Below are 27,604 nucleotides of genomic sequence, written 5' to 3'. Positions count from 1 at the left end.
TTATCATAAACAATTATTATATTAAATTATAAACTACAATAATAATATAGACGCCTTTTGTCTTTTTGATTAAACAAACGGACATGCAAAATGTTAGTTGCGTTGTCGCAGGGCGTACGCATGCGCGCTGTCAACGCTGTCAGCTGACTTCCTGGCCGAGGGAGGGATTGCTGCTAGTGTCCCGCTAATCCTTTAGATCCAAAAAAAATACCACGGTCGTAGAGGGAACGGTCCATTCCGCGCCTATTCGTGCGGACATTAAGTAGGTATGGTCACATTTTTTAACTGAACATACCCAAGGACAGAAAGTGTTTGTATTTTAGCCTGGATGAATGGTTTTTATCATCGAAGTGTTCCGCGAAATTTCGATACAGGTCTCGAGGGAAGGAACAGAGCAGTTCACCAGCTCCCTTACTATTGATGACTCTTCGTGCATTTTGAATAATTAATATTAGGTACAAGATGAAGGACGCGCGGTTAACGATTTCAAAACACGAACATTTAATGGAACATGCCTCTCAGTTGGCAGACATCTTGTAGTAATTACGCCGCGATTAACCACACAGGACGGACACTTCCTGTTCAGCGCCTGTACATTGAGTGAATACCAACATCATTTGCCGTTACAATGTTTGTCGAACAAACACTTATATTTACACAATATCGCGTTTTGTGATTGAAAAACGGGTGATTTTTGTCTGTTGCCATGCGCCAACAGATATAGGCTACTCATTCAGTTTTCAGTATATTGTTATTAGGGTCAATGACATGACGTGCATATTTTAGTGCAAGTGCATTATTTCCTTTTAAAATTAGGCTATTTGATACATTTATGACATCACTTTATTCTATGAAACCTATTTATTTAATACATATTATTGTATGTTGTGTTATCTTTAAACCCCCAAAATGTCAGGTTGTGCAACTGCCCGAACAAATTAATTTAAAATGGTTTCTTAATATTACAAACTAATTACTGAGGCATCATTTTAGGTTTGAACCCTTTCATATAAACACATTTTTATAAATATCAGTAGTTTTAAAGCTGCTGAGATAATTGAAAAACCTTTGTCCTGTAATTTATATATTCTTCAAATGTCAGGGTGGCACAACTGCAAACATGGCTCTTTTATTATGAATTGATGATGTAATAACAGTAAACATGATAATGGATCATCCAGAGGAGCCCAACTGATCCTTGTGACAGAGTGAAAAGATTTCTAGATCTCAAAAATGTTGGTAAAAACTGATAATTTCAAGTATGGGTAGGTTGGTACACTTTTCATGTCAGGTGGTTCAACTACAGTATATATACATACAATTATTTGGTTGTACCGCCCGACCTAAAACCATTTAAAAAAATGGAATTAAACACTTTGAAAAGGTATTTAACAACTGAAACTTGTTTAAACGCATTGCTCATGACTCAAAAATATGCATTACATCAGTTTTGAATTAAACTTTTTTGAAGCTTTATCTGTCAATGACCAAATATGTGCTTTTAACTTGGGTGATTTCTTTTATAGTCAGTAAGTCATTTCATCTCCTATACTATATTATTTGGTTTGTCACAGAAGCACAAACTGTTGTGAGTAAACCATCCTGGCTGCTTTATCTAGTCTCACTTGTAGGGCTGAAATCCTCTCATATCTTATCAAGGTCCCACAGAGCTCTTCTATCAGCCAGTCAGTGAGCTTCATGTTCATTTTCATTGTCCTGTGAATTATAGAAGTGACAGCCCACCATGGAATGTGAGGTCTGAGGGACAGCCACCATGATTGGAGGACTGTTCATCTATAACCATAAAGGGGAGGTGCTGATCTCCCGCGTCTACCGCGATGACATAGGGTGAGTGAGTTCATCATGGGTGGAAAATGCTCTTAAAACAGCTTCTGAAATATGAAATGAAATATACTTTATTGTCCCTGATAGGGAAATTTGTAATGGACTCCATAGCCAGCATTTCACCAAAACCTGATACATTAAAAAAATGACACAAAATATTCATACACATAAAAATAAATAGACTTCACTAACTAATGTTCAACAGTCTAATTGATACCGGTACAAAAGAGATTTTAAATCTGTTCTGTACCTTCTTCCAGACGGTAAGAGGGGTAGAGTACATGAGATGGGTCACTTAACATCATTTTAGCCTCATTTAATGTGCATTGCTCATACAGAGTCTGAATACTTGGATAGTCTTTCAGTCCAATTATTTTCATCGAAGTTCGAACAATATATAGTATCTTTGATTTAGATTTTATTCTGATTTCAAGGACTATATCGAGTATGTTAGAGAAAATGCAGGTCGATCGTTTTCTAGGTTTTTCAAAACCATCTGGGGACGGGCCAGTAAACAGCCATCCAGAAAACACAACCACCACTAAAAACTGCATAGAACTCAACACAGACAAACACCTAATCTAAATCTATTTTTGCTATTAGAAATATTAGAATACATTTTTTTGTTGGTTGGTGTTAAAAAAATACTGGTCTTATTTTCATCATGCGTGCTCAGCAGAGTTTAAACTCCATACCATTGGGGTTATCCTGTTAGGGAAGAGGAAAGATGACAGGATGTTCGAAAACAGGAAATATTGCCCCATTCCATCATCTTGACAAACTAAATTTCATTTTTCATTTAAACCATAAATGGGGAAGTTTTTTTTTTTTTTTTGGCTCTCCATAGAACCGCAGATCAAATGTTCTCATAAAGATTTCATTTGGTGTGTGTTTGCATTACTGTTGTCCATTTACACATGCAGCCCATCTTTGTCTTTCTCCTTTTTCCTTGTCATTATTCCCCTCATGCTCTTTGTCCTTTGTACTGTTTTTCTCCATTCATTGTGGCTACTGTAGCACTAGGTAAGCGATCCTACTACAACCAATGACCAGGCATGTTTTTTTTTTAGATCCCAACAACAACCAACCAATCACTCTGACGCATGTCACCAGTGAACCCAATCTAGGGTTGGGCAATATAGCTAAAACATGCCTTCTAAGACTTGATACGTCTCAACCTTTTTGTTATTGCATCCATCCGTCCGTCCATCCATCCGTCCATCTGTCTGTCTATAGATATAACCATTAAAAAATAACAGACTTCCTTGTACATTTTACCTTGAAGTAGTGTTTTCAACTGATATATTTAAACAATTCAAAAATACTGATTTGTATAAATAAAAAAAAATAAAAAAAAACTATTGACATGTTCTCAAACAATATTCTCACACAAGTTATGGCACTAGTGGGCATGAAACCTTCCTACTTTAATGGTGTTTGGGAAACTTAGTTTTACAAGATTTTCTTTTTGGCCATAAACCCGTGTAATAATAATCATTTGTTTGTTAATCATCTATACCATTATAAATATTCATAGATATATATCATGTATTGCCCAGCTCTACTTCAAGCATGTCACCTGACATACTTCAGTCACTCGAATATTGTGAGGATATGTAATTGCACCAGCAGCAGGTTTACCATAATGCCCTTTTCTTTTGACTGCACTCAGGCATGAGATGACACAATGTTGGTCATTTTTTGGGTTTGTGTATGTTGGATATTGTGACAGATTATGCACCTTTCTGATGGAAATGTTTGTCTATACATGAAACTAGAGACATGCACGGGACGGATTTTTCAGTCCTGTTCCCGCCCACTCCTGCAGGATTCGGTCCCATTCCCGCAAAAATATGTTACCTTCTCCCTCTCCCTCTGGCACCATTCATGTTTTGTCCCCCTTCCGCACGCAAAAGCTTACATAAAAGTATACTTTTTTTTTTCTTTTTCTGTATGTCCATGAAATTATTTCAAGTTACGTGTCGCCTAGCCACAACCTACACATCCCAGCATAAATGCTCCTAATAAATTATTTATCAAAGCATCAAGATTCACAAACCACTGTTAATTTAACATAAAAGCAAGCATAGGCTACTGCGTGCATGGTTTGGCATGGCAGAATGTGCGCAAAGTGCGCCCCGTTAATAATCCCTAAAACCTGACATCTCAGTTCATCGCGATCTGACAAAGCTCCGTTATTATCAGTGAAACTGACTGCACAATGAATCTTTCATAATGTCTACACTTAGTTTGTTATAATCAGAGGATTCACCAGCATGCAGAATTCAGCACTGAACAAAAACTCATTCTGGATTGGCCATTGTGTTCAAGAAATCAACACGCATACCTGTGATTGGCTACATTGCACAACGCTGCAATAGAAACTCTGCCTATGCTTGTACCTGTAAATTGTTTTTATTTTATTTTAGTTGTCCTTGTTGCTTTTGTGCAATAGATGAATAACAGTTTATTTTTAGATGTTTTTTAAGATATTTCTATTTTTAGGGAGTCACGCAAATCGTTTTATTCTCCACCAACCCTCGCACACACAAACGAGTACCTAACCGCCCGCACTCGGCCATCTTCTTGTTGCGTCGGGTGCAGGTCTACGTGAAACAACCTTACACTTTCATTCATTTTGGCCTTTATTTTTTTAAATCAGTTACAGCAGATGATTTTAAAAAGAAATGAAATCGCAAAGACAAAAAGGTAATTTTGTCTTATTGGACTGTATAGTTCTCTTCAAAAGAAGTTCACTTTTGTTTGTTTTAGACAGGCAAGAGCTCTTTTGTCTACGGGACCTTTTAACTTATCTTGAGGTTCATGAAGGTTTGGGTCAACAGGGAACAGTCAAGTCTTTAATGCCTTGTTCGCAGAAAAAAGGAGTGCTTGTCTTAAAGGGTTTACGGGCAGATGGTGACCATGTGCTCACTCTTCCTGTCCAACTCCATTATCTCTACCTTGACCTCACGTCCTAATCCTCCTCCACAGGCGCAACGCTGTGGACGCGTTCCGCGTGAACGTGATCCACGCCCGTCAGCAGGTGCGCTCTCCTGTCACCAACATCGCCCGCACCAGCTTCTTCCACGTCAAACGCTCCAACATCTGGCTGGCTGCGGTCACCAAGCAGAATGTCAACGCTGCAATGGTGTTCGAGTTCCTCTACAAGATGTGTGACGTCATGACGGCCTACTTTGGGAAGATCAGTGAGGAGAATATCAAGAACAACTTCGTGCTTATCTACGAGTTGCTGGATGGTAAGGCTGGTTCAGAAACATAGGAGTAATTTCCTGACACTGTTCTCTGAGTTATATCTGATCCTCCATGTGCCTGTGTTAACCGCATTACCTCAAACCAAACTTGCCCTCCTCTAAATGGCATGCTTTCCTGGCAGTCATCCACTGTTGGCGGTTAGGTGCATCTTAAACCATGAGCTGTCCAGAAAACATTGTCCTCCAGCTGAAATAATAAAAGGTTACCTAAATGAAACGAATGGAGACAAAGTCTGTTTAAAACAGTTCTTGGAGCATTGAGTGGTTCATTCCAGAATAATGATTCATTTATGTCTTTGTGTGTGTGTGTGTGTGTGTGTGTGTGTGTGTGTGTGTGTGTGTGTGTGCAGAGATCCTGGACTTTGGATACCCACAGAACTCAGAGACAGGAGCACTGAAGACTTTTATTACCCAGCAGGGTATCAAAGGCCAGGCAAGAAGAGGCTCTTTTAGTAGATTCATATTTTTGATGTTCATATGAATTTTCTATTTTTAAACACCAGTGTGACTCCAGAATTGAGATTGGGAACCTCCCTTTCTAAAAAAAAAAAAAGAAAAAAAAGGATGTTTTATCTTGTTTGTAGCAAGGGTGGCGCCATCTTGCAGTACTACAACCATTTTTAGTAACTTGTACACTTCCAGTGTCATTTGCTTCGTTATTTTTAGCTGTACAAAATAGCATTTGCAGTTATTTCAAACGGGTATTTCTTATCTTATTATTTTAATGTATTGTTGTAATTATATACACACTGGTTTGTAGCGTAAATAGTTTAACCATTTACTGCGCTTTATTTTTCTAGTTATATTTACCTATAGCGGCTAATGAACACAGAAAAAAGCTTACTTCCATTGTTGCAAAACTAGCTCAGTTGAGCAAGTGACAGTTCCATCAACTGTCCTGAAATGCTCTTACACTGGTCGCGCATGTTATCTGTGCAGATTCTAACATAAACCGTTTCTCTTTTTTTTTTTCTTGCTTTTCTGGACGTGTCTGACTGCAGCATCAGGTATGTGTACACTTTTTATTTTTATTATATATATTTTAAGTTTTTCTCAGATTACATTACATACTAAACGTATTTAAACCACAATTTAAAATAATCTGTGACCTTCCTAACTGTCTTTGGTGGTGCATTATTGTCCTCAGACTAAGGAGGAGCAGTCTCAGATCACCAGCCAGGTGACTGGTCAGATCGGTTGGCGTCGTGAAGGCATCAAGTACCGTCGCAACGAGCTCTTCCTGGATGTGCTGGAGAGTGTCAACCTGCTCATGTCTCCACAGGGTAAGACCGCATTAACGGAGGTCTCATGACTGTGTGCTTCAGTTATTAGGCCGTGTGTCCACCAAAGCATTTTTTTCCAGAGGCTAGCGTATTTGTCCAATTGTTCTCAATGGGAGCGCCATGATTTTAAAATGCCAGCAGCGTAACGAGGCGCTGAGTCTGTTTCACGCTCGAGCGTTTAGCGTTTTTTACCGGTCGCAGAGAGTTGAAGAACATTCAACTTTGGGTAAAACGCAGTGGTCATCACTGTCGCTTTTTACCCAGCCATCCAATCACAGAGGAGGAGGGGTGGGACAAATTCAACACCAACCGAACGACCGAATTGCTTGTACAACGGCAGCAGATGACAACATCATGCATAATAATGGAACAAACTAATTTAAAACAAGATCCAGATCAAATACTTTTCATTGTATCAACATTCTTATATAGAAACAATGCAGAAACAAACTATCTGTGAGATACTAGTATCACTTCTGCGGATATTCCGTATCATAGCAAGCAAGGTGAACTCAACTTCCAAAGTTTTCTCAACTGGAAAAAAAGCTCTCAAGCGCCCACAGCTAGGCGTTCTCAGCTGGCTAAAAAAAGCTTTTGTTAGACACACGGCTTTAGTGTCAAAGCATTCTCACGCTACTGTGTGTCATCCTGACAGGTCAGGTCCTGAGCGCTCACGTCTCCGGTCGTGTGGTGATGAAGAGCTACCTGAGTGGGATGCCTGAATGCAAGTTTGGCATGAATGACAAAATCGTCATTGACAAACAGGGGAAAGGAGGAACTACTGATGATGCTGGGAAAAGGTTTTTGAAGTGCTTCATGTTCACGCAGTTGTTCTGCTTGTCTGTCTCCTCTCTTTGTTTGCTTTGAAAATTTTGTTTGTCTTTTTATCTGGATTTAGTTTCTCAATCCAGAATTTTTAAAACATGTTTGAACGTAAAGTGTGTGGTTTATTTTGATTTTTGAAGCTGTCTGTTTTTGTTGCGTCTCTCTTTCTCTGTGCTCCCAAAGTGAGTTAGGGGGAAGGTAATTGTATCTTTACATTTCTGTGTTCAGTTTTATGTTAGTTGTGGTGTTAATCTACAGAACAAATGAGTGTCTTATTACAATTTTTTTTTTTTTTTGTTAGTAGGGATGCATAATATATTGGTTAATATATTGGCCAATATTAGCATTTTTTAATTGTTTCAGGCTAATTTGGCCAATATTGTTAAATTCAGGGCTTTTATTATTATTTTTCAATTCCATCTCGCTTCTCTTTTTCAATGCCAGGTTACAGAAGAACATTAATGAGCATAAATGTTCTGATAACAAATTTTACTTTAAGATAACAACTAATCTTACCATTAATTTTACATCTAAATTGAAGAATTCATAAAAAAAAAATATAAAAAAATTGTAAACAACAAAGCAAAATACACTACCATTCAAAAGTTTGCAGTCGGTTATTTTTAATTTTTAAGAAGTCTCTTTCTCTTATGCTCACCAAGAATGCATTTATTTGATAAAAATTCAGGAAAAACAGTAATAATATGACTATTAAAATAGCCGTTTTCTAGTTTTTCTAAAATATTTTAAAGTGTAATATATTAAAAACTGCAATTTTTATTTTCTTTCTTTTACCATGAAACCATGATAATTTTGTTCAGGATGAACAATTTAAAAGCATTTGTTAGAAATAGACATTTTTTGTTACATTATAAATGTCTATACTGTCATTTCTGAGCAACTTAATGCATCCTTAATGAATTTAAGTATTAACCCCCCCATACTCACCCTAAATTTTTGAACAGTAGTGTAAGCTAAATATAGATAATGGCCATAATTAAAAATACGAATTACTTTCAGTGCATCCCTAGTTTTTATAAGTGTGACATTTTAGCAGTAAGTGATTTTGATTTATTTTTGTCAGTGATAATTTCATTTTATGTACAGTTTATTCTAGTAGAGCGGTGTCTACTCACTCCTGGAAAGCCACTGTCCTGCAGAGTTTACCTCCAACCCCAATTAAACACAATCGCCCCCTATACCCTCAAATAGGGCACTGTTTGAGGGGGCAGCCATTTGTATTGGTGCTGAAACCATAGTGGACATTATCGAGTGCACTCATTCAATCAACGGTTATTAAACAGCAAGCATGACCTATACAAAAGCGGCAGCCCTTCCGGTGCACTTGGTGTCCGAATTCACTCGCTCGTTTTCATTCACTCCTTCAAGTGGACAAGTGTTAGTGAATGAGTGTATAGGAGCGATTTCGAGCACAGCCGAGGTCTTCCTAGGCATCCTGGACACTTCCAGGCAGGTGTGTTGAGGCAAGTTGGAGCTAAACTATGGGACAGTGGCCCTCCAGGAGCAGGATTGGACGCCCCTGCTCTAGTATTTGCTCCTTTTGCCAAATATCTTAACGGTGTATATCATCAAACTCTTACCGTCTTGGTTTCTCCAGCAGTGGGAAGCAGTCCATAGCCATCGACGACTGCACTTTCCATCAGTGTGTGCGTCTCAGCAAGTTCGACTCTGAGCGCAGCATCAGCTTCATCCCTCCTGATGGGGAATATGAGCTCATGAGGTCAGTTCAGCTTCAGTCTGTCTTCACACCGAGAGTCCGATTCTGTTTTAACACATCCTCGATCTGTGTGTGCAGGTATCGCACCACTAAGGACATTATTCTGCCCTTCCGGGTCATTCCACTGGTCCGAGAGGTTGGACGCACAAAGCTGGAGGTCAAAGTTGTCATCAAATCTAATTTCAAGCCCTCACTCCTGGCACAGAAAATAGAGGTGAGTTAAAAGAGAATATAGAGACTTAACTTTGCATTTTTACACGCCTAAGACTAAGACATTTCAGTTTGTTTGTAAAAGAGTTTGTGAGATGATGTGTGTGGGGACTGTTTTGAACAGGTACGCATTCCAACACCTCTGAACACTAGTGGAGTGCAGGTGATCTGTATGAAAGGAAAAGCCAAATACAAGGCCAGCGAGAACGCCATTGTGTGGAAGTAAGTCAGCGTCTTCACGTTTCTCTGCATCAGGTGCTTGTGTGTATATACTCATGTCATCCTGTCTGTCTCTCTGCTCAGGATCAAACGCATGGCAGGAATGAAGGAGTCTCAGATCAGTGCTGAGATTGAGCTGCTGCCCACTAATGATAAGAAGAAGTGGGCCCGTCCACCCATTTCCATGAACTTTGAGGTGAGCGTTGAATTAAGTGAAGTTTCAGTCGGTTTTCTTTGAGGTGTTCAAGAGGTTCTTAACCTTCAGAAAATGTTTTTTTGGTTATTTTATATGAGGTTCGCTGTGCTTTTTATAAAATAACTCTTTAAAGTATCTAAAATTTGGACGTTTGGATACAAATTAAAATCCAGACTTAATTTAGCAATAAATATAGAACTAAAAAATCTATTTACTTGTAAGTCTCATAAATAAATAAAAATAGATTATTTTTTGGTCAATAAGCTGAGTGTTAACAGGGCTGAATGAAATTCAGAAAGGATTTTTTAATATTTTACTAATATAACAAAAATTTGGACATGTTTGGATACAGTTTAAAACCATTATTTGTGTGATTTAATTTAGCTATTAATATAAACTTTGATTAAAAAATTATCCACTAAAACAATCTATTTATTAACTTATTTCTCATATAATAAAAATGTTAGCTAGATTTTATTTTATTTTTTATCAATATGAATAAGTAACGGTTGAATAAATTGACATTTGAATATTTTTATGAGGTTTGCTATGCTTTTATTGTTAACTTAAATAACTTGACTAAAATTTGGATGTAGTTTGGATACGGTTTAAATCCTTGTTTTTGTTAATTTATCTATAAACATTAATTATCTATTTACCTACTTATTTCTAATAAATAAAAGAAAATATGGCAACACTACAATAAGGATCCATTAACAATGATAAATACATTTACAGTATTTATGAATTTTTGTTAATAAAAACAAGTTCATGCTAGCTCAGGTCAATTAAATAATATTTACTGATACAACTTTTGATTTTAATGTGTTAGGAAATGTTGAAATTAACAAACTCAAATTAATACATGCTTTAAAGTGTTTTTAATTCTAAGTTCATGTTAACTTATGTGAACAAATGGAACCCTATTGTAAATCTTTTTTCCTCAATAAGCTCATAAGTAACTGTTAAATGAATTAATATTTGAATATCAGTCACTTTTTTGGGGGAGGTAGGTACAAACATTAGATGTTAAAACTAGCTACTTTTTTATATTTTCACATATTTATATTCTTTAATAGTTTGTCTGATGTATCCAAATTGTCAACAACTTGTACCCTCACTGTAAAAAATGTCTAACCTCCCTAACTCAAAATTTTCTAGTGACTGATAACATCTACATTTTTCTATTGGCCCAAATGAAATTCTGTACATTTCAATTGGCCCAAGTGAAAATCTGTCCATTTAATTTTATAATTTACAGAATTTCACTTGGGCCAATTGAAAAATTTAGATGTTATCAGTCACTAGAAAATTTTGAGTTAGGGAGGTTAGAATTTTTTTACAGTGCTCTTCATGGCACACATTTCTGTTGTATTTCATCTGTTATTTTCTGGTCTCAGGTTCCGTTTGCACCCTCGGGTTTGAAGGTGCGTTACCTGAAGGTGTTCGAGTCGAAACTGAACTACAGTGACCACGATGTGATTAAATGGGTGCGATACATCGGACGCAGCGGAATCTACGAGACGCGCTGCTAATGAGCTGCTTAGCAGAGGGACCAGCTTTTACTGTCCTATAAATATACTATGTTTCCCTCCTTCCCTCTCAAGATTTGTGGATGAATTAAAAAAAGGCTAATTACAAAAATATGCAAAATGTGAAACGTAGTTACCTGTATGTGTTTGTACGAGTGCTGTAATGACCAGGTCCAGTGGAGAGCAGTGAGTGGTGTACTTTAAAGCCTGTGCAGTTAATGTCCGTCTTTCGAAACCCAGCTTCCTGATTCGCTGTAGTCGGTCTTACGGGACCCCTGTCCATTGTCGTTGGTTATACTCCCATTGGTCATACTCTCAGTATCTTATCTATCTCTCTCTGTGACTGTTTAGTTCGGTATAAATATATAATGGAGAAAAAAAACCATTGTGCAGTTTCATTTTTCTTCAATTCAGCATAAATCACATGTCTATATATTTCATAGTTGTATCATGACGAATGAGGGAACACTGCACAAGTAAATGTTTAATCTGGGGTGTAAAATAGATGGCAGAAAAAACAACACTTTTACATTAGACACCATTTATTTGTCTTCCTGTCTCTGCTGTCACCCTGTACAATCAAAAGCTGACAGGATAAGGGAAGGCAAAGTTAATAAAATAATTATCTCCTAGATTCATTTAATTTGTGCAAAGGAAAAATCAGAGGCTTGAAAACAGACATTACCATGAAAGTAAAACAACTATTTAAAGAAAAATAATTGAATTCTGAAATCAGTGCAAGTCTGGACAGCTGCAGCTGGATGAGCCTCTGCCTCTTGTCAAATTATGAAACGAGACAACAAAAAATGTATATAATCACTAGTGGTACAATCTCAATTTAAACAAACTGTCTAAAACTGACAATTGCATATCCATAGATGTACATAAAAAATGTTGACAAAACTATTCAAAGTTAATGTTAAGGGTTAAATACAAGTTAAGCGCAAGATGTCATGCTGTCATTGACCAAATGGACCACAAAACCAGTCACATGGGTCAGTTTTTTGACATTGAGATTTATACATCATCTGAACACTGAATAAATAAGCTTTCCATTGATGTACGGTTTGTTAGGATATGACAATATTTGTCCGAGATACAACTATTTGACCATCTGGACTTTGAGGGTACAAAAAAATCGAAACATTGAGAAAATCTCCTCTAAGGTTGTTCATTTATGTTCGTGATTGGGCTGCATTCACTCTCTAAAATAAATGTTTTATATTTTTACGGTAGGAAACTTACTAAATATCTTCATGGAACATGATTTTTACTTAATAGGCCTATCCTAATGATTTTTGGTATAAAAGAAAAATCGATAATTTTGACCCATACTAAGACCCGTTATTGATAAGTGGCTTTTGCCACAAATATACCCATGTGACATGTGACTGGTTTTGTGATCCAGGGTCACAAATAACATTTTGTCCCTCAACTGGTAAAGAAAAAAAACAAAAAATATATATATATATCTCGTGGCCACGAATTAATTCATTCCAACGACTTAATATATCATCACGTTTTACTAATTCGTTCCCATGATTGACTAAATCATGGCATGTTGTAATAATTCGTTGTCTTCGTTTAGTTAAATCAAAACAAATCAAAATTATTTCAATGTCGAGAGAACGAATTCTATATTCGTGGCCACGTATATATATATATTTTTTGTCATGTCAAGTGTAGGACTCCGTAAAAACCGACAATTACACACTTAACCCAATGATTGCTTTATAGCCTTTCATTCTGTGTAACGCTTTCGTTTATTTTCTATCATACCGGACAGCAACTGTTGAGTTTAGGTTGTATTTAACCCAGAATATTCCTTTCAAGTGGTTTCATTGATTAACAATTAATTCATTATCGACAGCTCAGTTGGTTTCACTTGCAGAACTTAAGAAATGATCAAGTCCAAAGCTCATCTAAACTGAACGTGGAAAACAAGCCCTTTAGCCTTAGTTTTAGGACGATTCTTAAGAGCTCCATGAGAACAATCACAGTGAAAGATAAACGGCATTGTGCGGTGACTAAATGATAGGAAAACAGTGATTTGCTTCACTTTCTTTAAAAAGTTTGACAACTTTTTTTTTTTATGTAAAGCATACATTTTTTAAATAGTGTTTAAATTTGGAATCATGACCTGTACTAAAGCATGACACACCAAATTCAAGTAGATGAGCGGAGCATAGGGAGACCAATTCAATTATGTCATGCTTCTTTATGCATTGATGGTACAGTTACTACCTCACTTTCCCAACAGTCATGCTTGAGGTGCCTTGGTAATATTGGCGTATTTTAGCTATTCAACACATTTTTAGAACTATTAACCATGACAACACTGATTATGCGCCTTGCGATATGGACAAATAACAATTTTCATATTTTTTTTCTATAGATAATTGCATTTATCTTAGTTACAGTGTTTTCAACGTTACAAGCCAATCTCGTCCATTCCAAGAGACACACGTGACCTATTAGATGTCTAACAATTATATATTATGATACGATTCATATGAACATTAAAATCATTAAAACTGAAACGCATTAATACCATGTGCACTCATTCTAAAACAATCCCGCATGAATCAAAACGAGACGCTGAAGTCTGAATACTCGCATCCCATCGCTGACAGCGATTTTTAAAACCTCCACAAGTTTGAACTGACCCACCAGTCACTACGTTCTACACTTCGCTCCATTTTAAACCTTCATATCTTTTAATAATACCGTGTGCGAAACTGATGGATTCTATAAGGATTGCTTCGTTTCTGAAGTTCGATTGCCAGTCTTGGAAGACAGATGCGTGGTGTGCTGTGGCAATCTAATCTTCGTCGTCCTCCTCGTCTTCGCTGATGGCCTGTTTGCGGGCGGCGTAGGTGTAGCCGGACAGGGCGCTGCTGTGATGTGAGGAGGGTGAGGAGGACGGGGAGGTCTTGGTGAAGAAGGGCAGACGGAAGGTTGGAGAAGGGGAACGCTCACGTGTGGGACTGCTGCTGGGACTCTGCCTCGGACTGATGGCCTGAAGCATTCGACCTTTCCCTTCCTTCAGCATGTGCTTCTGTTAGAGAGGAAGACCAACACACAGCCAATAAGAGACCTTGAGTGGAGCCATGGATATTTGTGATGAAACTGATCCCAATGGAGACCACGATGGCTTCTCCGCTCATCTATTCATGAGTTTAAACAGTCGTTCTCAACCAGGATGGTGAAAAAGTGAGCATTTGTTTTTTCGTAAGCTGCCTTATCAAACCTAAGTTAGATTATCAGTGGAGATTCAAGACTAGCTATGTTTCCATCTAAAGTGGCATATTTAACTTGTGCACAAAATTGGAAATTGCATAAACCATTGGCAAATAAAGCAAGCAGCGTTTCCTTATCGTGTCCAAGAGAACAAATTCGTCACTTTTTGGGAAACCGGCACAAAGTATCTGTAATAAAAATGGAAGGATTTTCCTACATCATAAATGACTTGTGTCCTAAAGCGCCAAAAACTCAATAAACGCTGACATGAGATGCTGTTGTTTGGGAACGCAGTAATGTGAGACACTTCTGAAAGGTCATTATACCAAAACATTCTGTTCAGGATGACCAAACCAACATTACAGCTAATATCTGCATAAGCTATTGGTGCTTGGACACCGATAATTGCCACTTGCAGCTATATTTATTATTAAAAATACACTATTTCACCTAAAATGCTTCAAAGAATATTGCATCCTTAGCATAACAACATGCTGACATCAAACTCAAAGTCATGTGCTTTATGTCAATAGTGGGATTTTGAGTGGCTTGCAGTGGATGCTAGAATGGACACTGACTTAGAACACTTTTTGTGGGACACTATTTTTTTTAAAGATACTCACCAATGCTCCCTCCGGTCCAAACATCTGAAGGAAGTTGCCGATGAACTCGCGGGACTTCTCTTCCCATTTCTGGATCAAGTCGATGCTTTTCTCCTCCACCTTCTGCACAAACTCTTTACTCTTCTCCTCCACGTCCTTCACTTTCTTCTTCACCTTGTCCACACGCTCCTGAAGGTTGTACTTCTTTTCCTGAGTGTCGGAAATGAGGCACAATTCGAATTATGGAATAGAATTATTTACAATTTCTTAACTGAATATATTGCCACTCCTGTAAATAAAAAGAGAGTTGAAAGAGAGTAAATGCTTCAAATGGATAGTTCACCCAAATTTTTTATTTGTGTCATAATTTATTCTTTCTTCTTCGAAACAAAGATATAAGAAAATATATTTAAGAAGGCTGTGGTCCAAACAACATTGGACCCCATTGACTTCCATTATATGAAGAAAAATAAAAACTGAGCAGGAAGCTGTAGAGTAGATTGACTAAGCAAATTTAATTTCTGGCATCTAGTCTTGATCTTGAGATTAAGCTCAACCAGTAAACAAACCCATATGATGAGAGAGCGCTCACATTGATGAAGCTGACGTTAAGCTCTTTCGCGGTGTAGCCGCGTTGTAGATTCCGTCTGACGTACACGTCATAATCTCGTACGATGCGTGTGATGATGTCAGAGGTGGAAATACCCTCTGTTCTTTGGGTTGGTGCAAACATTCCTGTGGAAGCCCAAAATAAAAAGAAACTGTTTTAAAGATAAAAATTATATTGTAAGTTGCTTTGGATAGAAGCTAAATGGTCGTATATTTAATTGGTAAGTTCTATATTGGTTATAATTCATACTCTGAAATTTTACCTTGTAATTGTACCTTGTTCCCGCCATGGGATAAAAAAAATGTAAAACATAATTGCGACTTTTTATTGCAAATTTCCCCTCGCATTTCTGACTTTTCCCCCCCTGCAAATCTGACTTTTTTTTCCACGCACAATTCTGACATTTTTCCCCTCGCAATTGCGCGTTTATATCACAAAATTGGCGGCGAGGGCGGCGCGGCACGTCTTTGACGGCGAGAGTGGCGAGTAGAGTTGAAGTCAGGTCAACTTTATGGTTATGAGTTATAACGCGGTTCGGCTGCAATCGGTGCCAACCAATCGAAGTCCTCCACTTGAGAGGATTCCAGAGAACACAGTAAACTTTGGTTCCGACCACATTAGTTCCCAAGCAAAATAGAGGAGAGGTTGATCATGTGAATTTGATAAGGCAAATTAGACAACATTTTTGCGCTAGAATGCTTGGTTTTCAGCAGGAATGCAAATTAGATTAGCACTTAACCATGAACACAAAACCCACACCACACAAATGGCTTTTAATTGGTTTATTTTGTTAGCAAAATATGTCATTATAATTGTTAAGTTCTTTCCATCGATCAATTTCTTACTTTCACATTTAAAAGATTCCATGAGGTTATACCCTAATTGGTCAGTCTGCACAAATAACGATCAACATGCTTGTTTGCTTTGCAGCCCATTTAAATAAAGCATTCGATCTACATCAGAGCGTCCACGAATCTTTTCGTTCGATTTCGGCGTCGTTGGCAGGGCGGCGAGAGCGAATTTTGCCGCTCTCTCGCCGGCGGCGGTGTGAACGCACAGTAAGAAAAAAGTCAGATTTGACCGATGTAAACTTGCAATTGCGAAAAAAGGTTTTGGTAATTCAGACTTTTTCCCCCTCGCATTTCAGACTTTTCTCCCCCTCGTGATTTAGACTTTTTTTCTCACAATTCTGACTTTTCTTGTCACAATTCCAAGTTTTTCTTCTCGCAATTCTGACTTTATATCTTGAAATTTTTCAATTTCTCTCGCAATACTGACTTTTCCCTCGCAATTCTGACTTTTTTCCTCGCAATTCTGACTTTTCCCCTCGCAATTCTGACTTTTTTCCTCGCAATTCTGACTTTTCCCCTCGCAATTCTGACTTTTTTCCCTCGCAATTCTGACTTTTTTCCTCGCAATTCTGACTTTTTTCCTCGCAATTCTGACTTTTCCCCTCGCATTCTGACTTTCTTCTTGCAATATCGACTTTTCTTCTCGCAATTCTGACTTTTCTTCTCGCAAATCTGACTTTTCCCCTCGCAATTCTGACTTTTTCCTCGCAATTCTGACTTTTCTTCTCGCAATTCTGACTTTCTTCTTGCAATATCGACTTTTCTTCTCGCAATTCTGACTTTTCCCTCGCAATTCTGACTTTTCTTCTCGCAAATCTGACTTTTCCCCTCGCAATTCTGACTTTTCTTCTCGCAAATCTGACTTTTCCCCTCGCAATTCTGACTTTTCTTCTCGCAAATCTGACTTTTCCCCTCGCAATTCTGACTTTTCCCTCGCAATTCTGACTTTTCTTCTCGCAATTCTGACTTTCTTCTTGCAATATCGACTTTTCTTCTCGCAATTCTGACTTTTCCCTCGCAATTCTGACTTTTCTTCTCGCAAATCTGACTTTTCCCCTCGCAATTCTGACTTTTCTTCTCGCAAATCTGACTTTTCCCTCGCAATTCTGACTTTTCTTCTCGCAAATCTGACTTTTCCCCTCGCAATTCTGACTTTTCCCTCGCAATTCTGACTTTTCTTCTCGCAATTCTGACTTTCTTCTTGCAATATCGACTTTTCTTCTCGCAATTCTGACTTTTCCCTCGCAATTCTGACTTTTCTTCTCGCAAATCTGACTTTTTACCCTCGCAATTCTGACTTTTCCCCTCGCAATTCTGACTTTTCCCTCGCAATTCTGACTTTTCTTCTCGCAATTCTGACTTTTCCCTCGCAATTCTGACTTTTCTTCTCGCAAATCTGACTTTTCCCCTCGCAATTCTGACTTTTCTTCTCGCAAATCTGACTTTTCCCCTCGCAATTCTGACTTTTCTTCTCGCAAATCTGACTTTTCCCCTCGCAATTCTGACTTTTCCCTCGCAATTCTGACTTTTCTTCTCGCAATTCTGACTTTCTTCTTGCAATATCGACTTTTCTTCTCGCAATTCTGACTTTTCCCTCGCAATTCTGACTTTTCTTCTCGCAAATCTGACTTTTCCCCTCGCAATTCTGACTTTTCTTCTCGCAAATCTGACTTTTCCCTCGCAATTCTGACTTTTCTTCTCGCAAATCTGACTTTTCCCCTCGCAATTCTGACTTTTCCCTCGCAATTCTGACTTTTCTTCTCGCAATTCTGACTTTCTTCTTGCAATATCGACTTTTCTTCTCGCAATTCTGACTTTTCCCTCGCAATTCTGACTTTTCTTCTCGCAAATCTGACTTTTTACCCTCGCAATTCTGACTTTTCCCCTCGCAATTCTGACTTTTCCCTCGCAATTCTGACTTTTCCCTCGCAATTCTGACTTTTCTTCTCGCAAATCTGACTTTTTACCCTCGCAATTCTGACTTTTCCCTCGCAATTCTGACTTTTCTTCTCGCAATTCTGACTTTTCTTCTCGCAAATCTGACTTTTTTCCTCGCAATTCTGACTTTTCCCCTCGCAATTCTGACTTTCTTCTTGCAATATCGACTTTTCTGCTCGCAATTCTGACTTTTCCCTCGCAATTCTGACTTTTCTTCTCGCAAATCTGACTTTTCCCCGCAATTCTGACTTTTATTCTTGCAAATGCGAATTTATATCACGCAATTCTAAGAAAAAAAGTCAGAATTGTGAGATAAAAAGTCGCAATTACCTTTTTTTTTTTGCATAAACAAACTTCCATAGCAATTTCTGAGGCTGTTATAATTACCTGCTTCTTTGATGTGCTTGTAAACATCATCACTGTCAGCTGAGGAATATGGGATATCATCATGGGCCACAAAGTCAATCTGAGGTATCAAAAGAAACAGTCTTTAATTAAAAAAAGGGAACAAATAAATGTCTCACGGCTTGGTTACCATTTTACTTTCATCCTCCAACAAAACACTACAGAACAAATGAAAGTATATAACATTGCTTTGAGTGTCATATTACACAACAGTTCAGTTCTCTCTCGTCTTACCCGATGCTTGGTGAGGAACTCGGGCGTGAGAGTCCATGGAGCATTCCGGACCACCTCGTCCACATAGCGACAGTGACTTATCGCGTCATAGCGTTCATCCTCATTCATGACAGTGAAGCCCTTTAACTCGTGTGTGAGGTCATCACTACACACTGCAGAGAGGTAAGAGAGGCGCTAAATACAGCACTGACATTAAGATGGACTCTGTGCTAAAGGAACAGAATGATAAACACTCCAAATACTGAATCCCAGGATTACTTACCACCTACAATAAGGTGCGTGTTTGGAAATAGGCATTTAGCCTGCATGAGAGCACGTGCATGTCCTGAGTGGAACATGTCGAAGATACCATCAGCGTACACACGCACAGGCCTGTCGGCTGAAAACAAAAAGAAGAACATCAGCTTTCATGGGATCAAGGGAGCTACTTAATTTAGACACACATGACCTGTGAAGAAGACTGTGCTTTAGAATTTGACGAAGTGTTTTAAATATACACACTACCATTAAAATTTTTTAATTTTAAAGAAATTAATACTTTTATTCAGCAAGGAAGAATGTATTAAATTGATCGAAAGTGACAGTAAATAAATGTATAATGTTACAAAAAATTTCTATTTAAAATAAATGCTTTTGAACTTTCTATTTATCAAAGAATCACAAAATATGTTTCACGTTTTCCACAAAAATAAAAAAAACAGCTTTTAAAAACTGTTTTCACCATTGATAATAATAAGAAATGTTTTTTGTGGGCCAAAATGCCATTAGAGAGGTGAAGGAATGTCATGAACTTTTAAAACAGGCACTTAATTACAGTTATGTCGTCTAAAGGTTGTAATAGCAAATATTAAATTAAGGACGCCAATAATATTGTCAAAGTCAATGTTTTGTTTTTTTTTGCTTTTCTGTTTTTGTTAAAGAAATACAAGCGTTGATACCGAAAGATGCTTTAATTCCAATGTTGAAATGATGAAAAACATTCCTGGCCATAACCGTATATAATGGGCAATGAATCAGCCTAAATACAGTCATACAGTCAATGAATGAAGTAACACCTGACACGTGTATATCTGAGTGTGTGTGTGGGAGGAGTTCACTACAGAGGGAACATATCTTACGTGGAGTGCCTCTGCGAGCTTCCTCCATGGTGACGCGCTTATATGGCTTTTCTTCCATTGACTCGAGCTGATCTGCATACGGAGCCGGGTATTTCAGACCCTGAGGACAAGAGGCACCACAGCCTTAAATACCATCTCTCATCTGTACACACGCTTACACCGTTATCTCACTCACCACTGTGCATCGTTTTAACTTCAGGGGTTTCTCGCCCTCCTCTGCCTCTCCATTTGAACCGTCTCTCTTTCTCTTCCTGGACAATCGCGCTGAACCGTGGGCCTCCATTCAGGTTCTGTGAAATGTTATGGAGAAAACAACAGGAATGATGATAACAATTAAAAGGCATTTAGTTGCATGCAATCTGGGAAGTTCCTTGTGACACAAGAAAAATACAGAAATCAATAGCAGTATAACCCCAGCCCAGATGTTTGGAAGGAGTATTTCATAACACAGAGCAGCAGGAAAGAATAAATATGTGTCAGGAAAGTTGGCTGTGGTGCAAACCAGATGTCTTTCTGATCTTCACAGGACAGGCTAAAGGGGTGAATCAAATTAAACCTGCCAAGAACATGTCCTAGTCCAATATTTTTTAGATGATATACTGTACGAAGAAAATAAAGCCTATTTTAAAAGTAAATAATTTCCTGAGTGGATCTACCACCACTCTTAGCATTGTACTCTATAGAAACTTGTACTATTACTGCGAACGGAGCCGCTCTGAGACGCTGGAAGAAACAATGCGACCTGTAAATCGACACTTTTAAATTGCCAGAGGATTTTTTAAAAGGGAGTACTCGAATTTAATCGAGGAACCATGACAGCACCAATTTGAAATATTTTATTTTCTACCAATGATAAAACAGTGCTGGATGTTTTGTGAAGGAGGGCGATATTTAGGGAGCTTTTGAGCTGTGTTTATGATCACTATCATATAGTGGTTTTCAATTTGCCTAAAAGTGACTGTAAAATAGGTACTACGGAAAGTGCATATTTTGAGTTATGATGTTTGCGATATGGTCACTGGGCTACTTTTGTCACGCAGACCTGGCAATCCTGATCATCGGAGAGAAGTCTGTTGTTTAATCTGAAGATTTATGACATTTTTATTAAGAAGTCCAAAAAAGAAGAAGAAATTGAACATATGCGTGGATTAATTGTTAACAATGAGATCAATAAAATGCATGTAGAAACAAGTGAATTTTCATTTCATGCCAACTTTATAAAATGAATGCAAAATATATCTTTATGCATTTTTCTTTTGATTGTAAGCTGAAATAAGATATCTCTTCATGAAAATCCAAAACTGTACCAGAAAAAAATAAAAAATAAAATGTCAGAAATTAATATTGGTTGATAATATGATAATGGTTTATCATGTACAGTCAAAACTGCAAGTCAAAACTTCACATAATTACATCATGAGTGGAAAAAAATCATAATAGGATTTTAAATATTACTTAACATATTATATTAAAACATAATCTGAGAATAAAAAAGGGTCATCAGCAACTTGTTTGTTATGTCCAGAAAGAGCCTATGGAAACCTTGGCTGAATCCTTCCTCATTCCAATCATTCCTTTATCTAAACACAGAGCCTTGAGTCTTATCTGGGTGAATGCAGGACTGAATGAAGCAAAAGGAGAGGAATGTGACCCGGGCACAACATTACATCCACTGTAGCACACTCATAACTGACAGATCAACTATATTATTAGAGATCTGGCACTGATAAACAAACTAAACTAAGGCAAGATCGTGTTTCAGAGCCCACATTTGCATAAGGACGACAAGGAGACGTAGACAGTCCAGTAGGCTAGGCTATAATACAGACACAATCCCTCTATTTCAGTCTCTTATCTAAATGATTCCTCATCTGATCTGTACAATCCCAGCTGCACAAGGATGCATATACTGTTTACTAAAGGTGTAACATTAGTAATCAGTTCAGAGACAAGGGCAACCGTATTAATGCTCCACATTCCTACCAAATAAAACGTAGCAAGTTTCTGGATTTCAAGTTTAGGACCTCTGACATATTATAATAAAATATTGGAGGTGGGTCTATGATACAGGGTGAATTAACAGTGGGAGTGTCTCTAAAAGTGACAGCAGTATAACTATTTCAATAGAGAGCAAACTTAGATATAATAGATAATATATATATATATAATATAGATAAATACCATGCCTTGAGCTGGTGAGACGACACGACACGTATGCCAAGCACCTCTAAACACTAGCTGGTTCTTGTTGACTATCTTTAGGACACATATATACGGACATGAAGACGCATTAGCTGCTTACCCTTGTGCTTTAATGCCGTTATGAGCTCGGATGGTGTTAAACGGGTGCTTGAAGGTTTAGGTTAATGTGGTTCCTCAGGTCGAAGTCTGACAGGAGTCGGAAGTGTCGGTTTAAATGTCTGTTTAGTGATCTCAGACCTTCCGATTTGACAGAAACCACAAAAGAGACTGGGATCAACTTTATTCAGCTCCAAGATGGCAGCAAAAAAATCATGATGATTTTTTAAAATAAAAGTCCCACCATCGTCACCGCAAGTTTGAAGATTTGCTATGCGGTGCTATTATTACAAATACATAACGCGTTAATTTTGTTAAATAAATACTTTGCTGGTAAAACTGCACATACTTGATATCATTTATGTTTCTCTTAGTTTGAAGCAGGGTTTGGACCTCCCTCCCATTAACTCTCAGCAAACCCAGTACACCAAGGTACTTGATTTTCTTGGTCACTTTATATAATGCTTTTCCATTCTTATTTAAAGGGACATTTTTAAATTATGTCATACTTTACTCCTCTTGTCGTTCCACCTGTATGACTTTCTTTCACAACCAAAACATACATTTCTCAAAATGTATTATTTTATGCGCGACATGAGGGTAAGGTTTCATTTCAGGGTGAACTATCCCTTTTATATATATATTCATATAGTTAGAAATCTCATTTTTAAAAATAGTTTAAGCTAATTTTTTATGTTTTATTGTATCATTTTATCTCCTCAGTGGACTTTCTTCATGATTGAAAGCTCAGGATCTAAAGGGTTAAAGCCTTTTCTAGTCTAAGCAAAAATACTCTCTCTCTCTCTCTCTCTCTCTCTCTCTCTCTCTCTCTCTCTCTCTCTCTCTCTCACTCACTCACTCACACACACACACACACACACTGTATATTGTATGTATATGTGTGTGTGTGTATATATACGTATTATATATATATATATATATATATATATATATATATATATATATATATATATATATATATATATATATATACATATATATACATATATATATATATATATATATATATATATATATATATATATATACATATACATATATATATATATATAATAGTTTAACAGGGACCATGGACCTCATGATGTTCTTCTTTGTTTGAGATAGTCAACAATGTGCAGAGCTGTAATCTAGACAATTGTATTATTTTTAAGATGTCCAAAAAATAGGATCTATGTGTGTCCAACTTTGAACTTTTTTGTAGGTTGTCTGAGGAAACAAGTTTAAGTAATTTCGATCAGGCACTTTCATAGTCGCCTACACTGGGTCCTTCCTTCCTTCCGAAGGTCTTTCTGGTTGAGTGTCCACGTGGAGATGATAAAGTGAACACGGGTGTCATCATGCGCTCTCAAAGTGGCTGTTTCGTTGCAAGTTGGATGGATGTGGGTAAGTGGTAGATGCTGTTTGTATACGGACAGGTTTTATAGTAAATATGTACTTTAGAAGTACGATGAAAAGCGAACTTTTCTTATGTGCAATAGCCTGTTGATTGTTTGTCGCACAGTCGTCGTTCTTCAAATATTCCCTGTTTATTTTAGTTACTTCTCAGTTGAGATGTGGAAACAAATATGTCTGTTGTTACATTTAAAAAGGGTTTCTCGGTCTTGACCAGTTCTAACCATTCAAATAAAATATGTAGCTCGTCATTGGATTGTGATTCTTTTTGCCCATTGTGGTCGTTTATGCAATTGTACTTAATTGTTTGTCCTTTGTGTCTTTTTTCCCCAGCATTACGTTGAAACACGTGGTAAACGGTCACATGATGTCACCATGAGGGCCAGGAGCAACTGCTTTTGAACACCAGGTGTGTATTTACATTTGATGTAAAGTGGTATTTTAGATTGCTCCATGTGAGTAGTTCAATTGCAGCAGATTTTAAATATTTACTGTAAAAAAAAAAAAAGTAAAATTTAGAGGGATAGTTCACCCAAAAATGAAAATTGTCATTTACTCTCCAAGTTCCAAATCTGTATGAATTTCTTTCTGCTGAACACAAAATAAGATATTTTGAAGATGGTTAATTGACTATTGACTTTCATAGTATGGAAGAAAAAAAAAAAAACTTAAGCAGAAAAAATAATCTCTTAGAGGTTTAGAACAACATGAAGGTGAGCAAATGACCATTTAGATGTTTGGGTGAACTGTCCTTTCAAGCGCTTGTATAGCTCTCTGCTGTTTGAAGACTCTTGCCTTTGTGTTGCCCATTCATTTTCACATTCATGAATGTGGTGTCTACTAAGGCGCACAATAAATCTTGAAATAGCCAAATTTATGAGAGGACACTTGTTCCTCTTGCTTGTGCTATGACAAGAACAATGTTCACAATGAGCTATATTTATGATCTATTATTCTGTGTTCATTCTTTGACAGTCATATTCTATTATTTCAGGTGAACCGCCAATGCGGTAAAAGGCTGCTACAGCAACATGAGCAGGGTTACGTGAAACCTGGTATGGAGCTATAAACTTTAAATAATGTCTGAGTAAAGAAAACCATGCCTTAAAGTGTTACCTGTTCATTGCCGTCAGATGAATGTGGTGTCAAATAGGGCAGACATTAACACACAAGATGGCTGCTGAGTGGTGTTTACATATGCCTTTTGGAGTTTCATTTTGTGGACATTTATATTGATAATACACTGATCATGTATAATTAATAAGCCTCTTTTCATAAATGCAAAGCGCAATGCTAATCATTTCAATCCTGTCTATTATAAAGGGTCTACATTCTCCTTTCTAGTGGAGGTAAATTACCCAGCATTCAAGGACTAGTGGTGTGTGAGGTGAGTTTAACTATGACTCAAAATTACAAGCTTGATTTGTTCCATCTTTTGCCATTTTATATTTGGCTCCTTTGTAATGATTTGTATGGTAAAAGGCACTGTGCAAATGTGATTTCTTTTAGAGTTGACTGCTGTTCTATAGAACTACACCTATGAGTGCTACAAGATTTTCAGCACTTGTGTTCATGCTTTGTTTTGTTTCTTTGGTTTAATTGTCTCTGATTCTAACATTTATTTTGGTTCTCTTCCAGATGCTGTATTCTCTGTATGTGTATCTGCACTATATTGCCAAAAGTATTGGGACACCCCTCCAAATCATTGAATTCAGGTTTTCCAATCACTTCCATGGCCACAGTTGTATAAAATCAAGCACCTAGGCATGAAGACTGCTTCACATCTGTGAAAGAATGGGTCGTTCTCAGGAGCTCAGTGAATTCAAGCGTGGTACCGTGATAGGTTGCCGCCTGTGCGATAAGTCCATGTGTGAAATTCCCTCACTACTAAATATTCCACGGTCAACTATTAGTGGTATTATAACAAAGTGGAAGCAATTGGGAACATCAGCTCGGGCCTAGTCCACACACACTGGTATTTTTATAAACAGTTTTTCCTCCGTTTGAAATTTTTGCGTCCACATGAAAACGCTAAAACACGCTATGAAGCGCTGTCAAGAGCATTCCAGACCAACAGGTGGCGATATAACCCTAATTGTAAAGCCATGTTGGCCAATTGAAAGCCTGGGGGAAAAAAAGCTAGTTTGTTTCACTGACCAGATGATGCGTTTGCGTGTGGACCATAGACTGTAAAAAAATATGGACGTAGTGTCCGTGACGTCACCCGTAGGTTTCTGAAGACCGTTTTTGAAGCCTAAAGTGGGCGTGGCCGACCGTCGCCATCTTGGCAGCACGTCACTCCCGGATTGATTTATTTTTACAGTCAGGCAATGAGCTGAGGTAACGTGACGGCTAACAGACAGCAGACAAACGGCTAATGATGACTAATGACCACAGCAGCGGGAATCCACCTGTCACTCAAAAGTGGACACCCTTAATTATGCAGAAATTTTAAGGCTTAATATAATTTAAACGGATGAGTTATAAAAAAAATTCACCCCCCTCACAGTTGTCATGAAGGGCACAATTAGCTGTATCGACCAAAGCCACATACAGACACCAGGCTGTAAACGTTTTTTTCTGCTGTAAAATTTGCCATTTTAACATGGAGGAGATACAGATTTGACTCACTTTTGACACCAGCCTCAAGCGGCCAGTCAACGAATTGCAGTTTAACTCACTTCCGTGTTGGTTTCAAGAGAGAGACGGAGAGGTTGCCGCTTGGTGTGGACAAAAAACTGTGTTCGTGTGGACAGGGCCTCAGCAACGAAGTGAAGTGGTAGGCCACGTAAAATCAAAGCGGGGTCAGCGCATGCTGAGGTGCGCAGAAGTCGCATGCAAAGATTCAACACTGATATGTTTTGACACATACACAGTAAATTACCGTTAAGTTCGCGGGTCAATTTGAGACTCGTATTTTAATGTTTTAAGGCAACTGTACAGACCCGAAATAATATTTCTTGGTTATATTTTGTTACTTTGTTTTTTACTACCCTATGAAGCTAGAAAAAAGCTTTTCCACACTTATTTCAATACAGAAAAATATTTTTATATATTTATTTTGTTAAAAATGAGCATTTATTTCAATCTGAAATGCTATTAAACCTATGTTTTTGACATTGTGTCTTTCTCATTTTTGGAAATGAACATGCAAAGTTTTAACATGCCAATGTGTTGTGAAATGTGCATACAGAATTTGTATATGTTCTTGCTATTCATAAGCAACAGTACGTGCCTTCCTGTCTAGATGGTTAGCCACGCCTGTCTTTAGTGATATTTATATTAAGTTATGGGCTATACCTACTTTCATTGTGACTGGTTGATCAGTGACCAAGCAGCTGTTGTGTGTGAAGAGCAAGAAATGAATATGCAAAAAGCACACCTGCTGTGCGCTCAAGTAATTTCTTGAATTTATGAAATAAGCAGAACAAAAGATGAGACAACTTGGCAAAAGTAAACTTTAATTTCATTATACAGTCATATTCAATAGTTCAGTTATGATGTTTTGAGCATAAATGTTAATAAAAAGTTGGGAAAAAAGGAATATGCAAAAGTCAGTGCTGTTTTTTCAGTGTTTAAAAACAAGTTCATGATAGAAGTTGTAATGTTTGATAAGTGTTGATATTAAAAGTTTAATGTTTATACCTGATTCTTTGTTTTTCATTGTGTGGTTTTTGGAAAATTGCATTGAATCCAATTAGGGTCGATCTGACCCGCACCATTCAGGCATTGAACAGTGCATAAGGGTTAAACCCTACGGATTACAAATGGTATG

General features: G+C 37.5%; 2 protein-coding genes and 1 long non-coding RNA gene across 3 annotated transcripts; 2 read left to right on the top strand and 1 right to left on the bottom strand.

Moving 5' to 3' along the window:
* Positions 1-132: 132 nt before the first annotated feature.
* On the top strand, positions 133-11,494 carry ap2m1a (adaptor related protein complex 2 subunit mu 1a). The gene is made up of 11 exons (XM_084411413.1): positions 133-266; positions 1,730-1,848; positions 4,837-5,102; positions 5,468-5,550; positions 6,265-6,400; positions 7,056-7,200; positions 8,844-8,966; positions 9,042-9,177; positions 9,298-9,395; positions 9,477-9,588; positions 10,989-11,494. The coding sequence occupies exons 2-11, from the start codon at positions 1,775-1,777 to the stop codon at positions 11,121-11,123; spliced, it is 1,308 nt and encodes a 435-aa protein (XP_084267539.1). The 5' UTR covers positions 133-266; positions 1,730-1,774; the 3' UTR covers positions 11,124-11,494.
* Positions 11,495-11,648: 154 nt separating this feature from the next.
* pcyt1aa (phosphate cytidylyltransferase 1A, choline a) lies at positions 11,649-22,845 on the bottom strand. Its single transcript, XM_084411412.1, has 9 exons — positions 22,421-22,845; positions 20,294-20,408; positions 20,119-20,218; positions 19,263-19,379; positions 19,001-19,152; positions 18,749-18,827; positions 15,555-15,697; positions 14,984-15,172; positions 11,649-14,178 (listed from the first exon to the last, which is right to left on the bottom strand). Exons 2-9 carry the CDS (start codon positions 20,399-20,401, stop codon positions 13,942-13,944), a joined length of 1,125 nt encoding a protein of 374 aa, XP_084267538.1. The 5' UTR covers positions 20,402-20,408; positions 22,421-22,845; the 3' UTR covers positions 11,649-13,941.
* An 862-nt stretch (positions 22,846-23,707) lies between these two features.
* On the top strand, positions 23,708-26,942 carry LOC311292724. The gene is made up of 5 exons (XR_014627788.1): positions 23,708-23,820; positions 24,163-24,238; positions 24,824-24,884; positions 25,153-25,216; positions 25,468-26,942. It is a non-coding gene; the product is annotated as an uncharacterized lncRNA (long non-coding RNA).
* The last annotated feature ends 662 nt before the right edge of the window (positions 26,943-27,604 follow it).

The sequence above is a fragment of the Rutilus rutilus genome (genome assembly GCF_951802725.1).
Source record: "Rutilus rutilus genome assembly, chromosome: 6".
In the NCBI taxonomy this organism is placed as follows: domain Eukaryota; kingdom Metazoa; phylum Chordata; class Actinopteri; order Cypriniformes; family Leuciscidae; genus Rutilus; species Rutilus rutilus.
This window is presented reverse-complemented; position numbering and strand designations above follow the sequence as displayed.

What these genes read in the sequence shown, in the direction of transcription:
- pcyt1aa (XM_084411412.1), bottom strand. Translation starts at nt 20,401, where the DNA reads ATGGAGGCCCACGGTTCAGCGCGATTGTCCAGGAAGAGAAAGAGAGAC. An exon ending in AGTTAAAACGATGCACAGTG is followed by an intron (nt 20,219 to 20,293) that starts GTGAGTGAGATA and finishes TCTTGTCCTCAG; the next exon opens with GGTCTGAAATACCCGGCTCC. An exon ending in AGCTCGCAGAGGCACTCCAC is followed by an intron (nt 19,380 to 20,118) that starts GTAAGATATGTT and finishes TTTTGTTTTCAG; the next exon opens with CCGACAGGCCTGTGCGTGTG.
- ap2m1a (XM_084411413.1), top strand. Translation starts at nt 1,775, where the DNA reads ATGATTGGAGGACTGTTCATCTATAACCATAAAGGGGAGGTGCTGATC. An exon ending in GGGGAATATGAGCTCATGAG is followed by an intron (nt 8,967 to 9,041) that starts GTCAGTTCAGCT and finishes CTGTGTGTGCAG; the next exon opens with GTATCGCACCACTAAGGACA. An exon ending in CCATTTCCATGAACTTTGAG is followed by an intron (nt 9,589 to 10,988) that starts GTGAGCGTTGAA and finishes TTCTGGTCTCAG; the next exon opens with GTTCCGTTTGCACCCTCGGG.